We start from the raw sequence: 22,064 nt of genomic DNA, 5'->3' as shown, positions 1-22,064 counted from the left end.
TGTTCATGCTAGGATTTTCTGCTGGAAACGTCTTCTTGCAATGCGCATTATTTGAGGACAGGTAAACACTGTTCTTACCTTGCTGGTAATAAGGCCTGACCAGTATAGCTGAAATACTTCTATAATGCATTACAACAATAACACGAGTGGTAGGATGCATTACACTGGCAGTTGTGCACTAAAAATAGTGCAGATGAATACAGTATTGCACATATATATGCTGTATTCTGAAATTGGACGGTGGCCTCTTTTAAGTGTGTAACACCGTTTTTAAAACTCAAGGGAGCCAGATTTCCACAGAAGCTGTGACAACCTCGGCTGAAAAATAATAATAATAATTTGTTCTCTTTGAAGCTTGTGCTATATACTAATAGCACAGCACTTGCACTAAAACAATAACACGACTGCCACTTGTCCGCGGCACAGAGTCAATGAAGGAAAGTCCCTGGACAAGCGATACCTGTCCATGGCACAGAAAAGATATGAGAGTTTAGTGCAACACTCTAGTCACATTGCATTTATCTTGATGCAGGGTGGACCAGAAAAAAGCACCAGGAGGGGATTCTTCAAATGAACATGGCCATTCTCTAGGCTCGTCCATGCAAGGACTCCGTGCATAGTTCTCAAGCTGCCAACACACCGGAGGTGTGCAATTCCATGTGTACATACATACATACCTCAATGTGATACCTGCTCACTTTGTACTTGATAGTGCACGACCGACCAATACACCTTCTATGAGAATGTTCGCTGAATGAAAAACCGCGTGGTTGGCACATTTTAACGATATTTAATTTAGTGACGTGATTTTTAAACTGTCTGTGCTATACGCTTATATAAATGCTCACTGCAATCACTTGTAGTGCAGCAGCTGCACACTACAGGTATATTCACAACATTTCTGACTCTGCAGCATACGGGCATCTTTGAAACAAAAAAAAGAAGTGCTGCAAGCTGCATGTGCCCGCCATTGCACAGATTATTAGTGCAAGCTATTTGTTGTTGTACTTTCAACATTCCTTTTGCTTTAAGCCGTGAGAAACGTTTTTATTTACCCTGCAATGTGCATACCATATATAGTTACAACATAGACAATCCTGCACTCTTGTACATATAATTTGTTCTTGTTGACTGTTTATGAACAAATGTGCCGTCAACTTTGTGAAGCTTAATTCGCTAGACTATGTATAAGGGCATGCTTGACATGCAAGAAAGCTATCTTGTACTATTTTAGAAACTGTACAGGAGCCTAGCCTGTTTACTTGCCGTCTTTGCTGTCCACATTCGTGCATTTCTCAAGGTCTAAGTCATTCGAAATGAAACCATTACGCATATGTGTGCATATAGACTGCGGTACTTATATTTGTTGCTAGGCTACTAGTTTATTTCAATTCAGTTTCTCAGTACAGCAAGCTGTAGTATGGTTGAAAAACAATAAAAGATAGTTTGGAAGGCGTCTGCGGCAATAATTTTTTTATGTACTCGTGGTTATGTAGGGCCACGTTGGACTGGAAGTGTAGCCCTTGTACTTCTTCTTGGCTTTAAGGCCTGTGACGATAGTTGATGTTCCCGGGTAGGCATTTACTCCGCCGAAGAAAGTGTCCGTCTCGGGGTTGAAGCGAACATAGTTAGGGATGACGTGGAGGTTTTTGGGCAGCTGATCCTTGCGCTGGACAAGGGATTCGTAAGGGGACAGTCCTTCAACGGGTGTGGAGAAGTACTCCACTATATCATCAACACACTTCACATTCATCAACACTGAGCTTGGGACGTCGTGGCCAAATTCACTGATGCACCTCGTCAGCAACTATGGAAAGACACAAAAAGTGGATTTTAAGCTTAAGCTATTGGCACAAGTACAGAGGCAAAAAGGTAAGTCAAGCACAACGCATGAACATTTTTAAAATAAATTATAGGTTACACTTGATACTGGAAAAATAAGGGCACCTCAAACCTTACTTTGAAAGTAACCATTACTGCTTGCAGACGTGGTAGGTGAGTGAAGGTCTTATTGCATAGCCTTCTCAACGTAATACACTTCCAACAAAGCGCAGCTACTACGCAGAGCAATGGGCGATATAAAGTGTCATACCCTGAACTTTATCAGAGGCTCGTTGATGGGTGTCTGCAGCCACGCGCTGTCGGCTTTCTGTCCGAGCACCTCTTCGTATATGACCTTTACTTTGTTCTCGACATCTTCAGCTGGCTTGTACGGCTTCATAGGCCGGCAGAATCTGCATATGAAGCAAGGAGTAAGTGCTGTTCCTAAGATTCCAAACATGCATAAGCGTACCCTCGATCGCTCAGCGATTTCAACGCTGAGCGGGCCATGGCTTTTGACGGTAGCCCGTTCTCGTCTTCTCTTATAGGAATCACCTGCCTAAATCTTCTTGCAGTGCATGCGGCACATGACGTCGAAAATTCAGCCTGAAAACCACGGAGAAGCACCGAAACATGAAATGTAGCCACCCCTGTGCACAAGACGCACATATCTTAGCCGTGCAACACAGTGAGCAAACTCCGCTTGCACCGTGGCCTAAAACGCGATTAGGTTGTGTCAGCAACTCACCTTTCCTTGAAATAAATTGATCGGCAATACATAACGTGACCTTCGCATGAGGGCTGCCATTTTAACTCGACAAACCGTCGATATGATGATGATGATAACTATGGCTTAGTGCGCTCATTAAAGAAATTACTTCAACTTACGCATAATAACATTATTTTCGTCTACAATTTTAAAACTACAGTATATATTTTATAAACACTTGCTGTTGTGACCAGTACGAGGGCAAATAGTACGAGTTGAAGCTCTACTGGCCTTAGTTTCGGTACCTCTGAAACCATCGCGGTTGCTTTGAGTGATTTGACGGCTCGTGACAAATGATTCTGGCGTAAAAAGGCATGAGCCTACTCACCTTACAGATCGGCCAGTGTGGCAATCAGCTGGGTTTTGAATTCTTTAACGTCTTGGCGCAAGACATAGGTGTTGGTGAGCCCGAGACGCGCCGTGACAACGAGTACCACAGCGAGTCGGCAGATAGGTGGGTGACCTCTCAAAGCTATGCAGTTTTTTTTGGGCGGCACGAATGGTCACTGGATTATTATCTCTCTCCACAGGTTTTTCGCTGTTGACCCCCAAGGTGGCCTTCTTGCTAGTGCCGTCCTGGTTGACACGGAAAGAAAGGTTAGCTCATTAACCGAAAGTACATCTATGGTGATTCCGAAAACACCATTTTATTTTTTACCAAAGCTAGCTAGTTTTGTTCATGCACTCGTGTGTTCCTCTGTTATTATATATAAGTGATATCTGCCGTTGTGCACGCTTTGTTGGTGTCAACTACACCTGTTACCCAAGAGTTATGAAACTATCAGTAGACACACAGGGATCTTGAATATTCTGACGCTAATAGTCTGAAGCCAGAAGTTGGTATTTACCAAAAGCCGACATTTTGGAGCCGTCCTGACTTGATTTTCAGGGATTAAATAATATAAGCTGTTTTGATGCAATTTTTGAATGTCGTAAAAACGATGTTACTGCACAACATTCACGAGCATTCTTGCACTTTGGACCCACTGAGATGCAGGCGTCACTTACACAAATTAATTAAACCTGCTACCAGCTGTTCCCCTTCATGATGCCATAGCCACAGAGCTCAGCTCTATGGATAAAGGTTTTGATAATCACCAGAAGGGTAGTAAAGAAGGAGCTTCACTTGGGCTGACAGCATGTTTTCTAGTGTGTCCGACAGGGGCGTAGCCAAGGGGGGGGGGGGGGTTGGGGGGGGTTCAACCCCCCCCCCCCGAAATTTTTCAATTTTGCTTGCGTATATAGGCACGCACACATACAAACGCACGCACAAACATACATAAAGTATGGTTGAACCCCCCCCCCCCCGAAAAAAATTTCTGGCTACGCCCCTGGTGTCCGACTTACTGGGAAAAAAAGGGTGAGCTTCGTGGGTGCCGCAACTACAATAACTACTACCAACTTTTTTGTTGGAAGCATCATTAACATCTTAGTTGCTCAGGTAAAGCTGTCAAAATGTTCAGCCGTATTACACACACCCTGTGCAATGGTTGCCATTATTCTTGCTGCAATAATGGCACACTTAACGTATAACAAAGGCATCCTATAAAGGTAGTTCAGAGAAAACAAAAATGTTTGTTGTGCTTGTGTAACTGCCTGCCTTGTTCAACTCTGTGTTTCATTTTCTTGGCATCGCAGGCTGTCGGTAGGGTGTTGAAGGATGCCTGTAACAGCGACAAGTGGCACTACACCAGTGGTGCAGCTTACACAAGTGCACAGGGGGCTGGAAACAACTGGGCTCTGGGCTATTTCGAACATGCTGAGAAAGGCATGGACGAGATCTGCAACCTCGTGAGGTCTCACGCCGAGCGACAGGACTGGTTGGAGGGCTTCCTTCCCATTTTTTCTCTCGGTGGAGGGACAGGCAGCGGTTTGGGAACCAAGCTCACCGAGGCCCTGAGGGACGACTATCCGAATACTCCTGTCGTAACAGCAGTAAGCAGATATGTTGATACTTGTGCTGTATAATAAGTATGTATACTGTAGTCGGGTGCAGCATTAGAAGGCAATGGAATTTCCTCCTCGAGGCGATCGGTGGTCACACTTGTATCATCTGGGCGGGTCCTCTCTTGCCTTCTTAAGTTATCACTTTCAGACCTTAGTGAAATGAAATGATTCACTTAACTTTATTCTTCCCCACAGATGGTCTCCATAGAAGGCTGCACCTAGCCATCCTGCATTCAACAATGGGAGTAGAACAGTGTTGAATGCAGGGTGCTCATTACTTTCCTAGCCTTTCCATTGACATTGTTGCATGCAATGAAGCCTTCCCCTTATGGAATGCCGCTGGGCCTTTAAGGAAAAAAATATCGATGAAATAATGGCAACCGTTCATCATTGTTTCTATCACACTGTGAGATAGCTTTTGCACCACATAAAACTCTGCTTCCTAATTCACTAGCACTAAACATTAATTTTTAAAATGCAACATATTGTACTAAAATTCTGGTTGTGTGCTGCTATTTTTATATGTTGTTGTTATTATATTTTGCATTCTGTTTGTGTGTCCTATCACCGAAATGTCAATAACTACATCGAGTCTGTATGTGCACCCCCCCTGCAGCAATACCACGACGGCGTTGCAGGAAGTATGTAAATATAAATATAAAATAATATTTGTTGCACAATTCACTTTGCTGTTTGCCTAAAAACAGCATTTCTGTGTGTTGAATAATTTGAGTGGGGAACTCCAAATTAGACGAATGCTAGACTCCCTTCAGTTCCCTCTATGAAGAACACACAGATGACGAAACAAATCAATCTTTTCTTGGTGTCTTTCATTACACATTTCTTTCACTAATTTGTATGTGCATACCCTCTTGTTATCTAATGTGTATTATTTGTTTTCCTGACTTCCCTGTTTGCTGCATTTGCGGCTTGCAAGCAGCTTGATGGCGCTGGCAGCAGGCGCCCCTAGTTCAATATATCTGATGTACAGTTTAACGAGGGAATAAACAGCACGGAAACGAGGTAAGCAAAGGCAGTGCAAATTGAAACACCTTAATAAGATCATCACCGTTCTACTAACCACAGGATTGATGGGGATGCTGCTGCTGATAATCACAACAGAGTAGGACCTGTCTTCACGACTGCTTTTCGAATTTTTATGCCTCCAACCAACAAAACGCGGTATCGACCGGACATAGGGTAATCTCTCCAGGATATAGGGGAGAAGCACTCAAGTTTTTCCTCCGATGCCAGCACTTGCATTCCCCTACCGGAGAAAGTGAAGTTAATCCGCTGGGCTCGATTCCCAGCGGATTAACTTGATTCCCATGCACTTGCGAAGCTTGTGCTGCACGTGAAACGTCTCTCATTCAGCAATGTTGCCCTGACGGAGGACTGGTAATTACTGCTGTGTTAACTGCCGTAGCAGCACTGTGAACACGAAGGGGTGTATTCCACCTGTAAAATTCTACTGATTCCCAATTAGACGGCACCAAAAAAAGCAGACAGGCATGGATTACTGAAGTGCGCTGAACAAGGTAAACAAATTTTGTTGCATGCATTAGCAGTGCGTGGTCGGAGTTCACCCGTGCAGAGAAAATGAGTATCTGCGCAAAGCATTGAACATAACCAAAGTTCATTCCTGCTTCACAACTGCACTGATAAATCAAGTTACTGGGGGATATGTGTCGTCGTCTTGGTTGCGCCAGCATTGAAGCAGAAATTACTATAGTGCGTTCAACTTCCGTCTTTTCACCAGTAATAAAAATTTACGAAGGTACATACGGTGTGGCGCAGAGCCAACTTACACATTTCAAATGAATGATGTAGCCATTGATGAGGACCTACGGAGGCACGTGTGCGACTTCAAGAAGCGTTCGTAAAAGTGCATTGATGTAAAAGGAGGCCATCTGCCAGATGTAGTCTTCAAGAAGTGACCTTGTAATTGGTGGTAAATAAATGACATACTTGGTCCTACTTATAAACACTTGCCTATTTTTTTTCCTGCTTCCGTATAGAATATAAGACTACTAGAAATTAGAGCTGTGCGAATAGCAAATTTTGGGTGCGAAGCGAATTCGAATATTGTAGTGTGAGTGCGAATCGAATCGAATATTCTCGAATATTTCTAGAATATTTTTCTAATACTTCGAAGTGAAATTGCAAAAATAAAGCTAGAAAGGATTCCTAAGCATATTCTTATGAGATAGCAACATGAAAGTGTTTCTTTTCGCTATGTTGATGAAGCACTGGCGGGGTGGTGTTTCATAGTTGTCTTATCAAGAATGAGGCAATGTAGAGGCCGAATTCTATTAATGTACATGATTTGGTGCAACCAAAGTGTTGCCGACAACACTTTACATGTGATAGGCAAAGATGCCATTTCCTCAGCCTCTCCTCCTCTTTCAACTTCTGTGGAAGCCAAACTAATGTGGTGGACAAGGGTGTGCTCCCTTCAAGTCCGGAGTTCCAAATCTGTTTCGTAGACGTCGATATATAAGAATATCTGAAATTTTGGATGCTAAAAAGCTTCGGCGTCCGATTTTTCGGACTTCCTGCCCAAATATCAGGCCAAAAGGGCATTAATTGAGCCCCCATCTCTGCCACATCTTTCGTCTCCATGTTGGAACCAGCGTTTTCTTGAGTTAATACATTTGCGACCGTAGCGGAGCTTGAAAGGCAGCTTTGCCGCAATACGGGGGTGTGATGAGGTGAAGCATAGTGAAAATCTAGGGACCACTTCCAATCGGACGTTGACTGTCTCGGCAAAATTCGACCATAAAGGAGATTGAAAGGCAGCTTTTTCGCAATACGAAAGTGTATTGAGGTGAAGCATATTGAAAATCTGAAGGGACATTTTCAATCGGATGTTGACTGTATTTGTTTTTGGGAACTTCGAATAGTTCGAATAGTAAAATTCTAGTGCGAATCGAATAGCAAACACTATTCGATAAATATTCGAAATTTCAATAATATTCGCACACCCCTACTAGAAATACATGTATGTCAGTTGACTCCGCGCCACCCTGTATTTACGCTGCTGCCGCTTTTCTATATAATAAAGGATGTAGTAGCGACAGGCATGTACACATGTCATATTTGTGTTGAGCAGTGATATATTTTGTCTATTTACACATTGCCGATGGAAATGCGTGATAGCCAACTGAGGCAACACGGATTTGTAGCAGATATATATTATGTGCGAAGCTGCGCAATCCTTGGGGCAAATGTAGGGGATCCGGTGCCCTACCCTGTCTTCTCTCGTTTTTCTTCCTCGTTCTCAATGCGCCACAAATATTTCATTATGCAAAAAGCCCTTCGCCCAGACCAGGGCGATGTCGTCTGCTATTACATGCTCCACATCTGCTACAAGGCTGAGTAGATGCTGCCCTTTTGCCACACTGCAGCTACGAAAGGAGTCCTCGGTCACGCAAATCTTAAAATGCCTCGCAAGGCATGAAACCTGCGAAAACACGTGCAGAAAACAGACAAAGCAGTGGGAACTCAATGCGGCGTGAAGGGGAGAGCGAGGAGGTGTACAGTCACGTTATGAGATATTGCTCCACAATCACCGGCAGCACCCGGCACCGCAGCACCCCTCCACGGTGCCGTTCTCCCCTATTGTACACACACAGACCTTGCGGCACCTAACCTGTTTGTCACCGCGTTTCTTTCATCCTCCTCTTCAGTGCAAGCGAAAGAGCCATAGCAGCCCTATAAAGGCAATTTTGTATTATTCTCTTTTGAACCTTAGGTAAGTGCTGGTTTTATTTCTAACAGTTTCTTACAAGAAATCTTTCTGCGTGAGTATCCATTAGTAAGTAGTTGCTGTTCAATATACACATAAAGTAATTACCTTTTGTCTTGCTTTGTTACATTCACGTGTAGCCATTCTAGGTTCATTATTCATTTTTGTATGTAGTTATATGTTCTTATAGTTCTTATATCTCTTTTGTATGTAAGTTCTTACTCGATGGCCTTCCATTGGCTGTTGAAGGTATTTCAAGTACACTAGCATAAACATGTTACTAACATAACTATCAATGTCCAGGTGGTGTGGCCGTTCAATTCTGGGGAAGTGGCAGTGCAGGCATACAATGTGCTGCTGTCTCTGGCACGCTTACAAGATTCAGCAGACGCCCTGCTTGTACTAAGCAATGACTCCCTGCACCGAGTGGTCACCCAGCGGTGGGCACTGCGTAGTGCCTCTCTGGTCGAGATGAACGCATTGGCTGCCAGACACTTGGCTTGCCTGCTGCAGCCAAGCCGAGCCACATATGGACCATCCAAATGCCTTGGCAAGTTTTATTAAACAACTCCGTCAGCTAGTTGATATTCCTGTCAGTTGTATCTGTACATGTTTTCACATCTTTTCCACTGCAAGTTGAAGTTTCTGGCCTCTCTTTCACCAGGTGTTAAAAGTAGTATTTGTTAAAGATGGGACAGTTAAAATAAAGCAGTTAGCTTTTCCTTTTGCAATGTACTATATAATGGTGGCACCGAACATCAGTCACTGTGCGGTAATTACTAGCAAGTTATTCACCGTCTAAAATTTGCTCTATTTATTTATTTATTTATTTGTTTGTTTGTTTATTTATTTAGAATACTCTCAATGCCGAGCGGCGTTACAGAGAGGAGTGTTAACATATGTGCATTATATAGGGCAATTCTTTTAGAACTCACCTATTTCAGTGGGCTGTAGTTTTGTTACAAAGTGTCTGATTTTAGTGCAGCCTGCGGCAGAACATTCAGAGCAGATGAAAATTTTATGTTCCGTTTCATTTTTTGATGCACAACACCTAAAAAAAAGAATAAGTGAGAATAACAAGGAGGGATGGCTAGTCCGACGCAGCATTAAGGTCAGCCAGCGGTGGTGGATTTAGTGACGCCACGTTCATCACGTTACGTTGACACAAAAACCAAGTACTCTATACTCCGACTCACACCACATCGCATCGCCTTGTCGCCCGGTGTCCCTCTTGTAAGGAATTTTGCGGAATGTCACGATTTTCGAGGTTTCTCTCTCTCTCTCTCTCTTTTTTTTCCGTTGCACATCGAAAAGTAGGACGGGCCATTAAACTTTCATCCTTCCCGAATCTCTTGCTGCAAACCACCTTAAAATTGGATACTAAATTTTGACAAAACTAGAGCCCGCTGAGGTAGGTCAGTTCTAAAAGAATTACCCTGTACAATGTTTCGCAAGGCAGCTTGAAAAGATTAATGGTCTGGGTTGTTGGCAACTGAGGCAGGGAAGTGGTTCCATTCAGATACTGTCTTTGGCAAGAATGAATTGAAGAAAAGGATCTTCTGGCAATTTGGCACTTGCACCTTGGAGTTGTCGTCAATTTGTGTTTATGTAAGTGGGTTATTCCCACTAACACATCAACGTAAGTGGGTTAATGTGTAAGTTGATGGGTAAGTGGGTAAAATCAATTGCTGCTTAATATCTTAGCTTTTTCTCTGCATGTTTGCAGGTGACGTTGCCAGTGATCTGGGATGCTTTGGATCCCTGAAGCAAGTTAGTCTGCTGCAGGTGCCACAGGAGCCACCTGCCATGGCCGCCTTCAGCTGTAGCTCCTGGCAGGGTCTGGTGCGGGCGCTTGGCAAGATGCAGCGCTGTCACAGTGCTACTGATGAAGGTCAGCATTGTCACCCTCGTAGCTCGTTAGGCTCGCTGAGTATACTCGAGTGCTATTAGTTAGCAAATAGAGGGCTAATAACACATGTGCATAATTGCACTGGAGAGAAAACAAACTCAAGTGCAAAAGGTCACAAAACATTTAGCACAACACATAGGAAATGCACGTCAGTCAAACAATTGAATTGAAAAAAATCTTCGGCATGTAAATCATAGAACATTGCACATAGAAATAGTTCTGTACCTACAAATATAAAACAAGCATGCTCTAATGCAACTTATTATAAGGTTGTAAAAAAAATTTGTCATTTGAGGTGCAATACAGTTAAATCTCGATATGACGAAGTTGTTAAGACGCCAATTTACTTCATTATATTGAAATTTACCATTTTATGCATGGTACAGTCGCAGATGGATTATATTTTACACGTAAATGGACACAAGGACAGTCTGAATGATAGGACAGTACAACAAAAGTTAATTTCAATAACATAGAAAATCAATTTTATTGAACCTGAGAGCCCGCAACCACATTAAGAGTTTGATGCCACGTCGACCAAATGTTGCTCACAGTGGCCCTATGGCACGCAGAAAGTCTAAAGAAACACGGGTCCAACACACTGTGGCACTTGGTGAATGTAAAGCTAACATACCTTGCAATCAAAATTTCGGGTATTTTTCACAGTAGTATGATACATACTGCCATATTAACTGACCCACATCATCGTGTCTGATGAATACGCAACATCTAAACCACTCGCACGGCGCTAAGATAAGCTTGCTTCTTGTTAATTACATGAAAGTGATGCAACAATCTTGGATATGGCACTTTTGTTCCCATTGGCCATGTTTTCTGTGTTGCAATATCGCGTGCGCTTCAAAAAATTGAGCAAGACCCAATACGGCATTGCAGATTTTGACCGCCACAATGTGTTGGTTCAACAGTAGGGATGGGTGAATAGTAAACTTGAGGTTTGAAGCGAATTCTAAGCGTATAGTTATTTGATTGATTAATTTATAATCGAATTCTTCAAATAGTATGTATTGCGTATTCTTAAAAAAATAGCATTTTTGTCACGACCCAACAAATTTGCACAATATTTTTAAGAATTAGAGGCAGGCTTTTGCGAATGTCACTTTTCTGGTTTCAAGTGAAGTGTAAGTAACTTTGAATAGTCGTAGGATTTGAGTAATATAGGGTAGAAGTTATAAGCGGTAAAATTAGGCTTGTGCGAATAGTAAATTTTAGGTTCGAAGCGAATAGTGATTTGGTCGAATAATTTCAAATTGAATTCAAATACTATATCTCACTTATTATAAAGAAAAATGAGCATATTTCTCATGAGCCAACTAACTTGCACAATGTTTTTTTCTAATTGAAGCAAGGAATATGCAAATGTCATTCTTTTTGGTTCAAAGGGAAGTGGAAGCAACTTTGAATAGTAGGAGGATGGAACTTTCGGTAGAATGCAAGTAATAACCTGTAAAATACGTTACATTTTAAACTTTACTATATTTAGAGCATATAAGTCGGTATAACAAGTAGAGCTGTGCGAATAGCAAAATTTTTGGGTGCAAAGCGAATTCGAATATTGAAGTGTGAGTGCGAATCGAATCGAATATTTTTTGAATATTTCTCGAATATTTGTAGAATATTTTTCGAATAGTTCGAAGTGAAATTGCAGTTAGAGAGGATTCCTAAGCATATTCTTATGAGATAGCAACATCAAAAGTGTTTCTTTTCGCTAGGTTGATGAAGCGCGGGTAGGGTGGTGTTTCATAGTTTTCTTATCAAGACTGAGGCAATGTAGAGGCCAAATTCTATTTAGTACATGATTTGGTGGAACCAAAACAGCATTTATTGAGCCCCCACCTCTTCCACATCTTTCATCTCCATTTTGGAACCAGCGTTTTCTTGAGTTAATACATTTGCGACCGCAACAGAGCTTGAAAGGCAGCTTTGCCGTAACACCGGGGAGTGATGAAGTGAAGCATATTGAAAATCTAGGGACCACTTCCAATCGGACGTTGACTGTGTCTTGGCAAAGTTCGACCGTAACGGAGCTTGAAAGGCAGCTTTGTCGCAATACAGGGTGTGATGAGGTGAAGCATATTGAAAATCTAGGGACCACTTCCAATCGGACGTTGACTTGACTGTGTCTTGGCAATGTTCGACCGTAACGGAGCTTGAAAGGCAGCTTTGCCGCAATACGAGAGTGTAATGAGGTGAAGCATATTTAAAATCTGAAGGGGTCACTTTCAATCGGATGTTGAATGTATTTGTTTTGGGGAAGTTCGAAGAGTAAAATTCCAGTGCGAATCGAATCGAATAGCAAACACTATTCGAAAATTATTCGAAATTTCGAATATTCGCACACCCCTAAGCTTTTGAACTTAAAAAATATGATGAATCCATGTGAGGTAATTTGTTCATTTAACCTTAAAGGGTGTCTTCGCGGCAGTGCAGATTTTTTCTCGAAAGGTGTATTCACGGCTTAGCATTTCTGCACTGCAGTGAAACCACCTTTACAGGGGGGTTACATGCGGTCTATATATGTCTATTTGTTCATTTCGAATACTTCGAAATTCAGAATAATTCCATATTAATGCCGAAGCAAATTCTAATACTGTAATAGTTGTTTGAATATTTGGAATGCTTGTTATTTGCCTGTGCCTATTCAATAGATGGTCTTGTATGTCCATTTTATCACAGAACATCCACACAATTTTATGGAGCCAGTAGTAGCGGTGTGAAGGATAATTGCTAGCAGCTCCAAAAAAATTTGTTGACTACTTAAAACTTGTTGCAGCTGTGCACTCGCCAAAAATCTTTTATTTGCAGTGAAAGGAGCCCGTTAGTTCCAGGTACTTTTGCTGAGAATTTACCCTTTTTTGCAGCAAGTCCAGGATAGCTCCTTTCGACTTTGGGATTGTGGAGAGTGAGCTCAGGCAATATCCAAAAAGCAGTAGCACCATCCTTTTTTTCACCGATCGAGATTGCCTGCAAGATTACTACCCTTGTCGATGGCATTCGTTTTTTTTAGCCAATTTAGATCACTTGCAAGATAGTCAGAGGTTGTTTTATTCAGTGTTATTGCCTCTGCAGTACTCATACTTGTGACTTGCCACTAGTGATGTAAAACTATCGGTAAATTGACTATCGATAGTATCGATAGCTTTTTGAAACTATCGATAATGTAGACAAACTATCGATAGCGCAATCGGTAGTACCATGGTAAATATTACTAGCGATATTACTGCCATGCGTGTTTATTGCTTTGTTTTGATGTATTCGGGTTTCACCCACAAAGACTGTTAGCAACGTTTGACGGTGACCACGCCACAATGTTTGAGAAGTTTCACGATTGTTTGAGATCATTCTGTTAAGGTTACGCGCCGGACGCGAAAAGTCAAGTTTATTCGAGAGCTTACGCGAGCACCAGCGATAACGCTGTAAGGTTCGATGACTGATGTATAAAAGACGACGCTTTCCACCGATGATCAGATTACTTGACGGCTGACGACTGTTCTCGCCGCTCTCAGTGCGCAGCCTGTATCGCTTGTATTTTGAGTATTGATTTTATGGTCACAAGATCGCCCAAGTAAAGAGCTCCATATTTCCCAGTCTTGTTGCAGCATTCTGCACCGTCACAACCACGTGACAATACTATCGATAGTGGTGTGAATAATGATGCTGTTGCGGGTCGGCCATATTGCCAAAATATTTGTGAGAGCCTTCTATCAGCTTCACTTAACTTATGAGCAATTCTTGGCAAAATAAATAAATTATTTCTGCAGTGAAAAGGGCAGAATATGTCCATCAATAAATCAATAAATTCACATCCAAAAGCAACCAGTTGCACCTTACAATTAACAAACTTAGTTCATGATATTTTTTTTTGTATTTTGAAATCATGAAGTGCAACATAAGTTTGAAGCCGCGCAGTTCCGCTACATGTAACGCCTTCCTTTCCGCTACAACTGAATAGTTTGACTTTAGGATCATGTGTCAGCAAAGGACTCTGGCGAAGAACACAGTCATGTCAACTTTCTTGGCCTTCAGCCTGCTCCTCCGGCTCCCCTATGTACTATCGCGCTCAGTATGAGCTACATTCCACGAGCGCGTGGCCGAGTGCTCTGCAAGGTTGTACAGTGACGCCGATCTTGGCATATTTTCGAGTTATTGGGAGATAGTTTGGCTGTTCCTGTGAACGCGCATCGCCTACACTTGCGTTCTCCCTCGCCCTCGTTTTGCCCTGCGGTGATATCAGCTTAGAAAATGATAACTTCGCGGTTGAAAGCAAACAAGTGGGGGCGATACGCGCTCGCACGAGCAGCCACACTCTCTCCCGATAACTTGAAAATATGCCAAAATCGGCGCCACTGTACAACCTTGCAGAGCGCTCGGCCACGCGCTCGCGTGATGTAGCTCATACTGAGCGCGATAGTACCACGCGCGCGGGGAACCAAGTTTATTCTGCAATGAGATCGTGCTGTTGGTTTTATACTATTGATAGTACCATCGAATTTTTTACTATTGATAGCGCTATCGATAGTATTTTTTACCATCGATAGTTCGATGGTGACTCAGCTATCGATAGTATCGATAGTGCCATCGATAGTTCTGCATCACTACTTGCCACACAGCTACAACAAAAACATTAAATTGCGCTCTGTTGCAGAGTTGTGCAGTTGTATAGCACTCATGTACTAGTTGTTTACATAAATATCACATCCCGACTTAGAGCCACAAGTTAGCCACGCTGTAATACAGTAGACTCTTGTTCAACAGTACCTTAACAGACCAGGTAAATGCGTTTCGTTTAACAGTAGTTCCATTTGCCGAAAGATGAACAGGAATGCAGAATTCAAGTACGAAACCAATCACATTAGAGGCAGTTGTTCCATTTAAGCAGCAATTCTGTTTAATTAAGAGATTCACGTTTACTGAGAGTCTACTGTACTGAGGGTTGACCCACACTACCATTTTCTTTTCCTTTTTTCAGTACCAGCGTGTCCACTGGTGTTTGTTATGCTAAAAACACTAATTTCAGCGGAAGGAGGGTGTAAAATATGCACACTACACTTTGCATTTAGGTTTGCAGTAGTCTATTTCTTTCTTAAATTCATTCTTTCTCTCTGCAGCCATGGGTGCTGAAAACAGGCCTCCTGCTTGTGTTGCCTCCCTGGCGGTTGCACGGGGTGAAGGGCTGTCAGCCCTCAATGCCACTGACCTCGCCCCCCGCCGTGCACCTTTCGTGGAAGAAGGTCGCGAGTTCAATGTATGGATGAATCCTCACAAATTTCTGGGTTCTGCGCGTACCCTGTTGCTAGCTAGCAACAGCGATGCCTGCGTCCCTAAGCTGGACTTGTTAGTGAGCCGAGCATGGTGCCGATTCACAGAGGCAGCCTACCTTCATCACTACACACAACATGGACTGCAGGCGGAGGACATGGCTGATGCATTTGTGCGCGTTGAACAAGCAATTGCTTGGTACAAACAACTGTCTCGATAACAAGGTCGGAAGTTGAGTCGGTTGTTACCTGTGGACACGCAACATGCTGGAACTTACAAAGGGGAAATGACAAACATATGACCTCCAGCAGTCTTCCTGCGCACGCGTGAATGCCATCAAAAGGAATTATGTTTGTCGAGTGTAAGCATATCATGAGATATGTTGCTTTTACATCAAACTCCTTGCGTTGGTTTTCTGACAGCTTTTTATTATGTGGAGGTATTCCTCATAATCAGAATTAAGGTGTTAGTTCTAGCTTCATTCTGTATATTAGTCACTTCAACTATGTTGAAATATGGAAAAAAATCACCTACCTTGAAAGCATTGTGTGGAGATTTAGTAATAATGTATTTCTCCTTCAACATCTTGTGATTTGCTACCCCATGTCCCATGTTTCCACCTTTCACTTGTTATGTACAAGCTGCCTAGCTGGACAAAACCAGGTTGAGTTGTAAAGAGCATGAGATGTGCAAAAACATGTAAATACTAGATTTTTTCTCTTTTTTTTCTAAACAGACTCCACCATCCTTTATCTTTTACTTGTGTTTGTGACTGAGGAAATATTCAGTATTAAGTTATATGTCGAAAGGTAATTTGTCTAGAATTTCATGTTCTGTTCAGTTCGAAACTTCTTGATAATGGAAAGCCTGTGGTTATAGTTGCAATAATATCGCTTTGAAAAAGTGTTGTCATGATGCTCGGATAATAGTGCAAGTTCGTAGTTTGGATGTATTATTTTTAAGGCAAAAGCCTTATGTGTTACGCAAGTAGAAAAATCCAGTGAGGAAAATACAACTAAGTAATAAAAGTGTGGCTCGAGACTCGTGGGCGGTGTGCTGCGCTCACTTTGTCTTTGCGAAAGTGTGAATCCGAGGCGATAAAGAAGCGTTAAGAGGTCTTCAAGAAAAACGGTTGAATTTAAAAGTGGATTCATCTGTGAACTTGTGTATGTGTCTTAACCCTTTGCGGTCCAAAACCTTTACCCACTTTCCGGCTCTAGCGGTCCGAAACTATTTCGCCAGTTTCTGGCGCCGCGAATAAAAAGACAAGCTGTGGAAGAGAAACGCACAGGATATTTATTTTTGCTCCTGCATTCTGCAGGCAACTCTTTTAGTGATATTTGGGCAACGTATGATACCGCTCAAAGAATTCCCCTGTGTGCAGGCCAGGGTTATTACTGCAGGTTTCCACCGCCGCCGTCGTCGTCTTCGTCACTCACTTCTGTCGAATCACTGTCATCACTGTAGGTGGAGGCACGTAATTCTCTTCCTCACTAAAGTCATCCTCGCTTTCGCTAAAAGCACCGCCGTAAAACGCACGCGGTGAAAACGTGGCCATGCTTCTCAGCGAACCGCGCGCGCGAGTGGGTACGCTCTAGGCCCCGTGCTGATCATAGTGCTGCACCCTAGTGTCAAAAAAGTAAAACCTCAACAAACAAAGCTCACTTATTCCTCAAGAGATGGCCCTTCATGTATACAAAAAATGCGCGCGACTCGCGGTGAGAAAACAGCAAAATTTAAACCACGAACACCCTTGTCGGGCGGGGCCCGACAGCGGACCGCTACGGCCGTGTTGCGTTGTCGGGCGCTGCCCGACAACGGACCGCAAAGGGTTAATAGGTTCCAAGGCTTGCCACATTTATGCCAACATGCCATTGTAGCATGCAGAACAAGTGATGTCAGCAAAGGATTTTGAAAACAATGAAAATGAATACACTTTAATGGGTGCCTAATAGGCTTTTCCTTATGTCGTCTTGGAATTAGTTGAGGGACCCTAGAGATTTTTTGTTCATATCTAGATTTTTTATGTAGTATATCATCAGAAAAGCATGCAGTGCAGATGTTTACCTTGCGATTACTACCACTGAACTCTAAAAATGTCCCAAAGGTGGCCCGCTTCAAACGTAGTGTCATCAGAATGTTAAAAGGTTCTATTGGGGGGGGATGTTCCATTGTTTTGTGTTTTCTGGCATCCAGCTTCTCCGCATAGCACAAAATCAGTGGAAGGAATCAGTGTTATGACAACAAAATACAACAAGATGTTGCAAGTGTTCTGATGCTGCACTTGACATATAATTTCCTACAATATCTACTAGAGGGAACTCTGGCGCTGCGATCGTTCAGCCACGATGGGAATGATGGGTAGCACATCGATTTGCCTAATCTTTGTGCTTGCGGCTTGGAGTGCACTTGTGGCTATGTTTATTGTTGTGTTTTGGCATTTGTTTCGGATAAAAGGATGGATCAATCTGAACTTCGTGACCCGATTTGAATTGGTGAGCCTAAAAGGTCAAGGTGGTGAAGTGGAACTGCGGAACATTTGCTGAACTTCGTTCAGCAGCTGCAGGCGACATAGAACCAAACAGAGCCAAAAGATCAAAGCTTAGACAAATCCGTGTACTACCCATCATTCCCATGCTGGCTGAAGTGCCATGCGTTGCAGCGTTGAAACCAGCGCCAGATTTCACTCTAGTGTATTATTATGAAACTCTATGGAACTTGAGGCTAACAGCAATGGAATCTCACTTTTAATAAGTTTGTTATAAATAAGTTGTATACATCTCTCGACGCAATCTTGGTCAAGCCGCAAGGCTGATAATGACATAGCGAGTCCGCTTTTAGGTCATACGTTACTCCCTTTGAATGACAATGGCAACATTTTTCGCAGTTACAGTATCAAAAATGGCTGTTCATGCAATGTTTTCATGCTGTACCTGCTTATATTTCGAAAATAAAATTTACAAAGTTCAAAATTTATTGCAGTTGGCCCTTAACACACTATACATTCTACACACCTAGTACTGATGCACTTCCTTATCTTTTTTTTATTGTGATAGCAATTATATGGACAGTCTCGACGGGTTTTGGCCGTCGCCGTCATGTCCTTCCGGTATGAAGTCCAAATCGATAAAATCCCCCTACGCATCGTATGTTCTGCGGCGGCTAAAAGCGCGCGAGTGGGGGGGCGGCCGAAGCATAGATCAAAGGAGCCGTTGTGTTTCCGTCGCTCGAAAGGTGAATGCAATAACATCACCCATCTTTAACAAGCATGAAAAAAGACGCGAGGGGGGGGGGAGTGTCAAGCGAGGAGCAACTTTGAATCTAAGGGCACGGCGCTATCTCGAAAGCTATCACAGCGGGCGGCTCGTATACCCTTCTATGTGCTGCGCTCTCAATGCAAAGTGACTATGCGGAGAGCATCGCTCCCTGGAGCGGCCGTATTTTCTTACACCAGCCTTTTGTAGTTACGCGAGATCGGGTACAAAAGAGTTAGCTGCCAACCTCACTTCGTGTAACACTACAACTTGTTGCTATCGCATTCATTGCTTTGCCTTTGCGGTGAAACTGTGACTTTTTTCTCTATGTAACTAGTGCAATGTGCAATCAGTTTGCTTACTTGAGCAAAGTGTTGATTCGAGCTAGTTGGTAATACGTTTCGTCTTTCTTCATCTGTGGTGTAAGTTCTGCTCTAAAAAGCTGATAGTTATGCTTATTTGAACTAGCATTCCGTGTGTAGTTTCTGCCGTTTTAGAAAGTGCCCTTGAGCGTAAGCGGACACTGGTTTCCTACCTCAGCATCTAGAATTGCACTTAGTCTCGTATTCTAGAACTTTCTTCCACTCACCATTCCATTTAAGGAAGGGGGTGGCAGTACCAGCAATTTAAAAAATCATTGTTTTGCTTTCATGGCACTATGCAGCATTTATAAAGTAGAAATATTGTGAGCGCATGCTGTTGACACCTGCTTTAAATGCACTGCAGTGGAGGCGCAATTCTCAAGAGACTTCTCGTCCTACAAATGGCCAAGGATCATTATTGAACTGCAGTGTCGTCTTTGTCAAATGGTGGTATTGTTTTGCTTGAGAAAGAGCTTTGAATAGTAATGCATTTGTGAATATAATGTTTAACCTTGTATTTATGAGCTGTATAATGTTTAGCCATGTTGTTATGAGCTATCATTGCTGGAGATTGAGTGGAAATTTTCTACACAGAGTAGTAGTAACTTGCATAGAATACAACTTGTCCATGCAGTCTGCAAAGTTGTCATTCAAATGCTAGCATTGCCGTCATATGTCAATTCACTAGAAGCGTACAAGCTGTACAGTGCTCATGAACTGAGATGCGACACCAGAAACTTGAAGTTTTGCAACTGGTATGTGCAATCGATTGAGATAACCATGTCATTTTGCTACAAAGCTGATGCCTAAAGGTAATGTTTAGGCATGTGCAAATAGTAAATTGTAGGTTCATGGCAAATTCAAAGCAAATAGTGATTTGGTCGATTAATTTCCAATCGAATTCGAATAGTATATATCACATATTATTAAAAAAATGAGCAAATTTGTCATGACCCAACCTGCACAATATTTTTTTAAAATTGAAAGAAGGCATGTGCAAATGTCATTCTTTTTGGTTCAAGGGAGGTGGAAGCAACTTTGAATAATATCAGGATTTGACTTTCGAGGCGAAATGGCAGAGGCCGTGTACTTAGATTTAGGTGCACGTTAAAAAACACCAGATGGTCCAAATTTCCATAGCCCTCCACTACGACGTCTCTCATAATCATATCGTGGTTTTGGGACTTAAAACCCCAGATATCATAAACAGGATTTGACTTTCGGTGGAATGCGAGTGATAATCTGTAAAATGTGTCAAGTTTTAAAATTTACTATATTTAGAGCATATAAGCCGTTACAACAAGGTTTTAAAGTTAAGAAATGATGAATCAATGTGAGGGTAAAAAATTTAACCATCTCCCACTAAAGGGAACCATGTGGGGATGCAAAGCTCCGTTCATCACAGGCACCTTGCCCAATGTTAATGCGTCCTTGCAAGTGGAGCACACCATGAATTTACTGTAGTTGCTGTTGCTGTTTGCCATCACGTGATTGCTGAGAGAGTGTAAGGGGGAGAGGCCACAGGGTCTTACCCAGCCCCTTACACAGGCCCGAACGCGCTAGTGTGTGCCAGCACACATGGTTTTGTCTGCATTACGCCAAGCTAAGACAGCATGTGGCAGCCCAGGCCCTTAAAGTGCTCTGCACGTATCATCATTAAGGCGGTCGAAGAACAAGAGGAAGAAGACTTCTCCTTGGCACGAGCGCATGCTCAGATGGCTATGCTACTAACAGCAGCACGGCTGCATCACGTGGGAGGAGAGGCTGCGCCACGGCTGCAGTGCGGGGGAGGAGAGGAGAGAAGGAGATGCATGCGCACTGGAGCGCGGACGCCACCACCGGACACAGCCCCGAGCAAAAGCTGCTTCGCATCTAATATGTTCATTTAACCTTGAAGTGGGGCTTCGCGGCAGTGTGGATTTGCGCTGGATAGATGTATTCACGGCATAGCAATCCTCCACTGCAGAGAAACCACCTTTACGGAGGGTTACATGCGTTTTATATACGGTACGTCTGTTAGTTAATTTGGAATACTTCAAAATTTCGAATAATTTAAATTAGTTTCCAAGCGAATTTGAATACTGCTATACTCGTTCGAATATTCGAAGTGGTCAAATATTCGTACATGCCTAGTGATGTTGGCTCTGACGCAAGTGCTAAAGTCGAAATTACGCCAAATATGACATCAACTGAAGACTAGAAGCGAAAGTATGTGCATTACTTAGCTCTAAATTGTTGCATTTCAATCCATCAACAGTGCACAGTGAAGAAGTTGTGGATAATAGAAGTTGTGGATAATAGTGCAGAAATTGTGGACATACATTCAATATATGGTGTAGACATTGACAAGCTTGTAGATGGTTTTTTTTTGTTTTTTTATTTCTCACAATGCACAAGTTTCAAATACAAATCTGCATGGAGCAACCTGTTTCACAGGATAAAGACACATTCATAAATTGCTTGCTTAAAATATAAAAGGCACACCATGTCTGTTTGTTCGTAGCATATGCAAAGCATGCATCATTGAAAAATAAATTCCACAACCATTTGTTTCTCTGCAGTGATACACAGCAGTCAAGATAAGTGGGCTCCTGAAGTGTTTTGTCACAGTTATCTTGGCAGCATTTGTTTGAAATGTACTGCAAACGTGAACTTGAGAGTAGTCTTGAACTTTCCATTTTACGGAGTGTGTCTGCCCTGTGTTCAGCCAACCATGTTTCTTTATCCTGTCCATTGACTCATAACAGGAGGCCACACACAGCGCCAATCGTGTCCTCCACTTGATTTCTCAATTACTATAGCGCTGTTGAGCATAATATTGAAATTCTAGAGGTTCTCAAACATTGACCTTTCACTCTGACATAAAATGGTATTTGCCTTTAAGTGTCCCCTAGAGTAAATTTTTTAATTTAAATAAAAAGATGTTCATGTTCATAGTTGGCACATAACTTTTTCCTCCTTTTTTCCAAAATTGCAT

At 42.5% G+C, this 22,064-nt stretch overlaps 3 protein-coding genes across 4 annotated transcripts in view; 2 read left to right on the top strand and 1 right to left on the bottom strand.

The window, feature by feature from the left end:
• Positions 1-1,453, top strand: part of LOC119389482 (protein KIAA0100) — a 66,016-nt gene extending 64,563 nt beyond the window's left edge. The window contains exon 48 of the mRNA XM_037656767.2: positions 533-1,453. Within this exon, the coding sequence (XP_037512695.1) occupies positions 533-574 (42 nt within the window). The 3' untranslated portion in view covers positions 575-1,453. The remainder of the gene's footprint in view (positions 1-532) is intronic.
• On the bottom strand, positions 1,333-2,943 carry LOC119389485 (39S ribosomal protein L50, mitochondrial). Of its 2 annotated transcripts, none has more exons than XM_037656772.2 (4): positions 2,919-2,943; positions 2,294-2,427; positions 2,093-2,234; positions 1,333-1,807 (listed from the first exon to the last, which is right to left on the bottom strand). In XM_037656772.2, exons 2-4 carry the CDS (start codon positions 2,329-2,331, stop codon positions 1,475-1,477), a joined length of 513 nt encoding a protein of 170 aa, XP_037512700.1. In that variant the 5' UTR covers positions 2,332-2,427; positions 2,919-2,943; the 3' UTR covers positions 1,333-1,474. The 2 variants fall into 2 exon arrangements, with proteins under 2 accessions (XP_037512700.1, XP_037512699.1); XM_037656771.2 differs by lacking the exon at positions 2,919-2,943 and adding an exon at positions 2,570-2,685.
• On the top strand, positions 2,816-15,707 carry LOC119389484 (tubulin delta chain). Its single transcript, XM_037656770.2, has 6 exons — positions 2,816-3,044; positions 3,121-3,187; positions 4,229-4,525; positions 8,589-8,835; positions 10,012-10,176; positions 15,321-15,707. Exons 1-6 carry the CDS (start codon positions 2,905-2,907, stop codon positions 15,689-15,691), a joined length of 1,287 nt encoding a protein of 428 aa, XP_037512698.1. The 5' UTR covers positions 2,816-2,904; the 3' UTR covers positions 15,692-15,707.
• Positions 15,708-22,064: the final 6,357 nt, after the last annotated feature.

Source organism: Rhipicephalus sanguineus, chromosome 4 (genome assembly GCF_013339695.2).
Source record: "Rhipicephalus sanguineus isolate Rsan-2018 chromosome 4, BIME_Rsan_1.4, whole genome shotgun sequence".
Taxonomy (NCBI): Eukaryota; Metazoa; Arthropoda; class Arachnida; order Ixodida; family Ixodidae; genus Rhipicephalus; species Rhipicephalus sanguineus.
This window is presented reverse-complemented; position numbering and strand designations above follow the sequence as displayed.